This window comes from Galeopterus variegatus, unplaced genomic scaffold (assembly GCF_000696425.1).
Source record: "Galeopterus variegatus unplaced genomic scaffold, G_variegatus-3.0.2 Scaffold3166, whole genome shotgun sequence".
Classification (NCBI taxonomy): domain Eukaryota; kingdom Metazoa; phylum Chordata; class Mammalia; order Dermoptera; family Cynocephalidae; genus Galeopterus; species Galeopterus variegatus.
In genome coordinates this window covers 216,130-224,600 of record NW_007729277.1, presented here as the reverse complement: position 1 = coordinate 224,600, position 8,471 = coordinate 216,130, and the positions used below count along the sequence as shown (strand labels likewise).

At 32.9% G+C, this 8,471-nt stretch overlaps 1 protein-coding gene across 1 annotated transcript in view; it reads left to right on the top strand.

Moving 5' to 3' along the window:
• Positions 1-8,471, top strand: part of LOC103599966 (progesterone-induced-blocking factor 1) — a 164,090-nt gene that overhangs the window by 18,155 nt on the left and 137,464 nt on the right. Inside the window, exon 6 of the mRNA XM_008584173.1 lies at positions 5,619-5,717. Within this exon, the coding sequence (XP_008582395.1) occupies positions 5,619-5,717 (99 nt within the window). The remainder of the gene's footprint in view (positions 1-5,618; positions 5,718-8,471) is intronic.

Genomic DNA, 8,471 nt, shown 5'->3' with positions numbered 1-8,471 from the left:
TTGCCGGTCCCCGGTACGGGCACGACACCGAGGGTTGCAATCCCATTACCGGTCAGTAAAAAAAGACAAAAAGGAAAAAAAAAATTTTTTTTGATCTCTTACCATCTCACAGATATCAGACACTGAGGGTTGCAATCCCATTACCGGTCAGTAAAAAAAGACAAAAAGGAAAAAAAAAATTTTTTTTGATCTCTTACCATCTCACAGATATCACTTTGGCCCAAGCTACCATTATCTCTTGCCTCAATTACTGGAGTAGTTCATTAGCTTAACTGTCCACTCCTAATTGATACCATAGAGCCCTGTTTCCTCACTTTTATCAAGTTTTCTGTCATCTGCTCTGTGTGGTCTTTTCTGACCACCCTATGTAAGACTGAGAAATCCCTCTTCCCCCACTTCTGTGCTCACTAGCCCCTTCTCCACTTTTTCTCCAGAGCATTTACGACCTACTAGCATGCTCTAGAGGGTGAGAGAGAGGGGAAGAGGGGCCAAACTCACTCTTTTGTAGTGGCACTAATCCTACCCATGAGGGCTTCTCCCTCATGGCCTAATCACCCCTCAAAGATCTTACCTCTTAATACTGTTGCAGTGGCAATTAAATTTCAACATGAATTTGAGGGGGACAAACATTCCAGCCATGGTATCAACTATAATAAAAGGATAGGAAAATGTAGTATTTTCAAGTCAACAGTGATCTTGAAAAGTTTCTCTTAAAATGCACAGCTCCCCACCCCCAAGAAATTTTATTATTTAATAAAATTATATCTTATTTAAGATTTTCACTTTGCTCATTTTGTTTTTGTGTTCTATTCATTCGATTTACAACCATCTATGTTAATTAAAGGTAAGATTATCAGTCATTGGTTATAAACAGAAGATAACACACTTGCATCCCTTCTATTTTATGCCATTTTGAAAACAAAGGCATCAGATATAGAAATGAGCAGTTTTATGTTTTGTCCAGGAAGAAGAATCCAAAGGTAGAGGTGATTAATTCAAACACTTTCCCTATAAATAAGGTTGTCATATAAAATAGCCTGTTTTAATCCCTTTTGTTCCAACTGGAAAAATATATTCGTTTTTATTAACCAAAAATATTTTTACATGCATGAAGGTAGGAGAAGAATAGATTGCTTAGTTGTTGTGCCTACTGAGCTCTTCTGACAGCTTTTTTTTAATTTCAGTTTTAGTTTTGGTTTTTTTGGCACTGACCAGTACCAGATAGCCATGTTGTTTTCACTATTTATTCTTGGTAAATTTCAAGTTCTGAAGCATTAGTGATGTTTATTCAGGCTAAGACATGCTTCTGGCACTGCCAAACGCTGATATGTTCCTATTAGAATTTCAAAGGTTCCTTAAGTTTTTTTCATTCTTCTAACACTTTTCTTAACCATTTTTCTTACACAGTAGTCTGTTGTTTTATGTTTGATACTGAAGTTTTCAAGTTTTCAGTTGTAAAATACTTTCAGATAAATCTGCACAGATGGCATTATATTGCATATGAAATACGTCTATTTTATTGTAATATTAAAACCCATTCATTTAGGGAATTAATTAAGAACTTGACTGTTTAAGTTTCTCATTTGAATACTGTAATTTAAGTAACCATACTTTCCAGTTTGTCCAAGAAAGTCCTGGTTTATGCCTGTTTCTCTGGCATAGTTATTAATAGCTCCCTCTTTCACTCTAAAACATGTCCCAAGTTGCAGAAGGAGAAATACTACATGTGCAAGCTAAAAATTGATCTCATAAAAGTAGAGAGCAGAATAGTGGTTACTAGACATTGGTAAGGAGGCAAGGATAGGAAGAGGATGGTCAGTGGGTACAAAATTGCAGCTAATAGGAAGAATAAGTTCTAGTATTATATACAAAGGGAGACTACAGTTAGCAGCAATTTATTCTATAATTTCAAATAGCCAGTAGAGAGGATTTTAAATGTTCCCAACACAAAGAAATGATCAATGTTTGGAGGTTATGGATATGCTCATTACCCTGAAATGATCATTGCACGTTATACGCATGTGCCCAAATATAATATGCCCATAAATATGTACAATTATTATGTGTCAATTAAGGAAAAATAAATTTAATAAAATAGAAAATAAAAGTGACCCAAGTTGAAAAATACATTATTTGGACACTCTAGTTATAACAGTAGGGTACTCACTTTCCCTGTCCATTTCACATGGGATTTAAGATTCTTTTTCCCTTTTATTCCATCTTTTCTCTCAATCCACCTCCCATACACTAACATATGGTGGATGGGAGAAGTATGTGTATGTATATGGGAGATGGAGTTAGTAGGAAACAACATGACAGAATCATGAAAAATACAGTTTTGTAATCAAATCTTAGCTGTAAAAATACTTTTAAGGATGATATATTCAGATTTTTGTATTTTAAAACATTTGTTATAATGTTGGCCAGTTGGCCAACCACCAACATCTTTCTCTGTTTTTATAGTTACTTTTGGTTATACACTCAGTTTCAACTTGAGCTGCATTAACTTATGGATGCTACAGATAGCTTCTACCAATTCTTCCAAGCTTCTCTTTTGAAGAACATTTGTATTCCTGCTATTTTCTCTGTAATTCTATTTCTGTTACATTTCCTAATGCATTTAACATTTAGAAATGGATAATTCATTTGTTATATGGAAGTTATTGTTTTATCTGTGGCAGGAATACAATCCACTGGTGTTTTATCAAACCAGTTTTATTTTGAAAGCTCATGTTACATACTCTTGGCCATGAAAGCAAATGTATAATATATTCACAATTCTTTCAAGGCTTGTTTTGATTTAACATCTATTTGTGCCATGAGGTGATCATGTAATATAAATCTAATAATGTCTAAGAAGATTTTTGTGCTCTATAGCTTGCTTACTGTGTTATCTTAGGCTAATACTTAACCTCTCTGTGTTTCAGTCTTCTCATTTGTAAAATGGAAATAATGATACAACCTACACTTTTTGGGATTGTTGTGACAATTAAATGAGTTATTATATGTAAAGTGCCCAGAACAACTCCTGGCACATGGTAAACACTCCATATAATTGCTATTACTGTTACTATCAGTGGAAGAATACATTCCATTTCTCTTTCTCAGACTTAATTTGAAACATGTCAATTGATAATATTAAAAGAAGTATCTATTTTTATTCATTATAAGGAATTAGGCTGCTTTGTTAAACTACACAGGTTGTGGACTGGATATGGAAGGTGTGGCACCTGATAAGGAGAATGGGCTTATACAGAAATCTTATCTGCAAATAACTATGAAAGGACCTGTTGGTAGAAGCCTCAGCTTCTAGCACTTCTCCCATTCATTTCAGTTTTCCTTTTCTGGATTGCCTTATGTGTCTGTCCTTCACAGTCCAACTTACATGCTGCTTTTTTGAAATGTTTTTCTGTATTCACTTACCTCTCTTACTCCAGTTAAAAATAATCAGCTTCTCCTCCTCATGACCATAAAATTTTGTTAATGCCTTAATATAGCTCTTATTAGTAGCTAGATGATATAGATTGTGGCTTGGAGAATCTACTAGTACCCACTGATTATACCTCCTCTTACAAGCCCTAATATTAGCTTGTTCGGTTTTTATTTCATTCCCTGTGGCTTGCTTTTATTTCTAACGTCCATTGTTGTAAGAAAGGAAATATAGTTTGGGACTGAAGTGTCGCTATCTACCAACTAAGCATTCATGATTAATTAGCACTGTAAATGTGACCTACTTGGGATTCTGCTACTGAAATAACATAAAGAATAACGAGGCTATATTTGAGAAATGAAAATTGAAACCAATTTGTGGTGATTTACTGACTAAAATATTTAGGTCATCTAGGGATGAAAAACACATAAATGTTTAATATACTTTGAGAATTTTATTCTATCTATAAAGTTAATTTTTCATGTTTCAGTTGGTTTGATAATAGAATGTTTTAAAAGATCATTGCGACCAGGATGACATCAGAAAATAACAACATGCCATTTTGTGATAGCTACTTTAGAATGCACTTCCACTAGAATAATAACGTACAAAAGTAGTTTGTATTCTTTTTAATAAGAGTTGCCTGTATCCCAGTTTTTTAAAAAAATTATTTTATGTCTGGCTCATAAGCTGTTTTACTGACGAATCTCTAATGGTTGACATGTTTTAAATTTTAAATTTGTTGTTAGCATTACCATGCGAAAGACTACATTGAGTACTGGCAGAGCAAATATAACCACTAAGCATTTCAATCCAATATTTATTAGGTAGATTTATTCAAACTGTGTGAGTTTTCATGACTCCCTACTGACATTCTCTATGAATAATAAAAACCCAAATTCTAATAGCCAATCCAATTCTTTATGAAGATAGGTCGATATGATGTAAAAAGTACTGGCTTTCAAGTAAGACATAGCTGGTTTCAAATTACGGCCTTTAACACTAGGACTGTGTGACTTTAAGCTAGGCATGTAAGCGCTCTAAACTTTAGTTTACTCAGCTGTAAAGTAGGTTAGAAAATACAGTATAGGATTAAGTTAGCTAAATCATTTATGTATGTTATACTCCATATTTATTTGTGTTATAACTGTTAGAGAAGGAGATTAAAAAAGAAACATTAGTTGACTCTGAAAGAAGCTTACTGCTGTTTTTTTTTTTTTCTTGATCCAAAGTTTTATCTTCATTAAAACACAAACAGAATTTAATCTTTGAAGACCCATGCCTGTCTGTGTAATCTACTAATTACTCGCTGTTGTTACCTTCCCACCTTTTGGACACTCCCCTTAACTGGCACTAAATGCACCTTTCTGTCCATTTCAGTTTGTACTGTCATCACCACTGTAAGTGGATGACTTATCTAATACCCTGGCTATATACTTCCTTGACCTCTACATGAATATTGACCTTCATTTCAGCTCTATTTCATTTAGCCTCTCTAATTGTCACACCCTGTCTTGTTATCAGCTAAAATTCTGCCGCTGAAAGTACCATTGTACTTACAAATCACTGTTCTCCAATTGCAATCTCTAGTTTTCCATCTTGCTTGTACAACTATTTCCACTTAATCTGTCATCTTATCAGAACCTCTAGTCCTTTTTCCCTTATCCTTTCTCCTAATCTATCAGACTTTGTTCCCTTCCTGTACAACCGAGACTCCAAGGTCCTTTGTTTCAACTATTCTCACTCCCATTTTGATTCTTGTGATCTCCAAAATATATCTTTCACATAAAGTATTTTATGGAACATATATTAATCTTTCAAAACCTTATTGTTCTTGTGGCTAATATGTGAGCAATTACACTTATCTCATTGGATTATGGTAAGGATTAAACAAGTTAGTGCATATACAAACTGCTTAACCTACCCTTCAACCCGTGTGAAGAAAAAGTGTGGAGAGAGGTAGCATGACTTTTAGAGATAGGCCATGTTTGCATCTATGCTGCTGCATGCTGCTAGAGATGCTCACCAAACCAGGCAGATTCATATAATATATACACTTTGGGTCACCAACCTTTGGTGGGTCCTTAAGATTGTCAGATAGTACAACTCTGATCAAGCACGTTTATGAATCTTTGAAAGTTGCATACTTATGCTTATGAAGTAACTAAAATTTACATTTAAATTTTAGAAATCTCCGAGAAGCAAGGAATAATGCTATGGCTGAAAAGGATCGAGCAGTGATGGCTGAAAAGGATGCTCTAGAAAAACATGATCAGCTCTTAGACAGGTAAGCATCCTGAAAATAGAAATGTTACAATGCTTCAGTTTTTATTTCTATTAGTTTTTCTTTTTAAAAAAAATATTTTTAATGGAAGTGTAATTTCATTTCAATAGAAGTTTAATTTACATGTATTATATCTAATTCATAATTATTACATATGTTGAAAACAAAACATGATGTAGAATAGTTCAGTTGCTCCACAGAATTTCCTTATACCCTTTCAGTCCATCTCAACCACTGCTCCTCAAGAGGCAACTACTTTCTGATTTTTATCACCCCAGTTTAGTTTTGCTCATTTTGGATTAAAAATGAATAGAATCATACAGTATGCACTCTTTTGTGTCTAGCTTGTTTCACTCCATTTTGTTGTATCGATAGTTCATTCCTTATTATTGCTGGGTATGAATATACCACAGTTTATTATATTCACCTATCGATGGGCATTTTGGTTGTTTCCAGTTTGTACCTATCATGAATAAAGCTGCTGTGAATAGTCTTATACAAGAATGTTCTTATACAAGTTTCTTTTTGTGAGCATGTGTTTTTATTTCTCTTGGCTAAATACCTATAAGTAGAATTGCTAATCATAGAGTAAATAAATGTTTTACTTAAAAAGAACCTGCCAAACTTAACTCCAAAGTGGTTGTGCCATTGTACACTCCCAGTTCATTTCTTCAAAATCTGTGTCTTCTAATGTATGTGTATTGGAAGGAGGGCACAGGAGAGAGTGATTTGTATTACTTTATCAATAGACAAGGATATTTATTTTTAATTGTCTTGTTAAAAGGAAAATCACTGATGAGCATTAAGGTAAATATCAATATCTCTTTAAATATCCTAAATTTTCAATGATTTGAGTACATTCAGAGTAAACAGAGTGGCCACCTTTGTTTAAAACTTTTTATTTTGGAATAACTTCAGACAGAAAAGTTGCTAAAATAGTACAAAAAGTTTCCATATACTTTTCACATGCTACTAAACTTTTGAAATTAAGCTCAATGGGTCTTTTAATTGTTAATTGAAGACTGCAGATTAATTTGTGATTTGAGCAATACATAACACTAAAATTTGAGGCATATCGTTATATAATTTATCTATTGTCAAAATCTTTTAGAATAGCACAAATTGTTATACTTCTGAATTCTTGTCAACTTTATAAACTTGGGACATGGAGAAATTTTAATAAATGTAATATGGAAGGTGTCTTTCCTATAATGTGGCAATATGTCTAATTCTAAAGATTGTGGCATAAAATCAATTTATAAATCAGCTATTTTTATTGGAGTTCTGTTAAAGCCTTTCTTATTTTTTATCTTTTATTATGTATAACCCTTCCATTTATAAATCTGCATGATGTCCACTGGAGATTTATTTGACTTTTATTGTTGTTTTTGAATGTGTATTTTTAGGGTTGTATATGTTAGGGGTGGCTCTAGAATAAAATTTATGGGCAAACTAACAAGGTTTAGAAGAAAACATAAGATTTTAGTTAGTGAACCAGAACTTATATTCAGACAGAATTTCATAACTTGCTAGCTTTTGCATGTTTTTGTAAATTTGGAGAGAATAGGAAATCTGATCATAAAATTGGCCAATTTATATTTATAATAAGATCTGCAGTGTCTTACATTCTGACACCTAAATCCTTATCCTACTTGTCCATACGTTAGCAGCTGGTATTTATCCTCAAGGCCATGAGATACTTTGGTATCTAAAAGTATGTTCTGAATCATTGAGGATTCAATCACTTAGAGTTTATAAAGCACTTAGAATGGTGTCTTACACATAATAAGTACTACAGAAATATTTGCTATGATTACTATTATGTATTACTATGGAATAATTTGCTTAATATAGTATGTTACTAAGGTTTACTAACTGAATTTTTGTTCATCAAAAGTTGATAATATCTTTCCAATGCATTTTCCAATAGAATATTGGATAAACTGAAACAGCTCATTTTCAAACTGCCAGATGAGAGGAAGTTTATTTATTAATTCCTTAAAGTGATAAGACCTTGCTTATTCAGAGCCTAATTTTCAGCCAACCTTAAATATTTATTACAGTTTTAAAATCAAGACAAATAAGGAAAAAAGGAAAGTGTTTCTAGCCACGCTAGAAATAACCTTTGAGCAGCAAATAGTGTTAGTGCTCAGGACTTTAAAGGACATATAGAACCACAGATTTATGACCAAGTGAATGAGAATACTATCAGGGAATCTAAAACTCAAAATGAGCTTGGGCTTTAACAAAATTCTTAAAACAGGTAAAGGTACTTATCTGTTTTTTGAGCTGTAATATCAAAAGTGAAGAGTAACCCTCCCCCCCACTTAGGGTTGTAATATTGATAAATGACATAAAAAATTAGGATTCTAGATGTTCCCTCAATCTGATTCTTTCTTAATGTATCAATTCAATGTAATTTGTATTAAAAGATTCAACAGACTTAGTGAAACTTGACAAACTGACTCTAAAATTCTTTTTCAGAATTGCTATGGCTATTCTTGTGGCTATTCTTGTACCTTTACTCTTTTACATGAATTTTTGTAGTTGTATTTTTCACATTATGCCTTTTATTAATCCAAAGTTCGATTTGGGGGTAGTGTAGGTAGAGAACAAATTTTATTTTATTGTTTTTTTTTTTTTCCAATGATGAAAATGTCAGTTCCTTAACTTAAACTGTACATTTAATGTGATCCAAATAAAAATACCAGCAAATTGGCGGGGGGGGGGGGGGGGGGGGGTTTTTTTTTTTTTTTA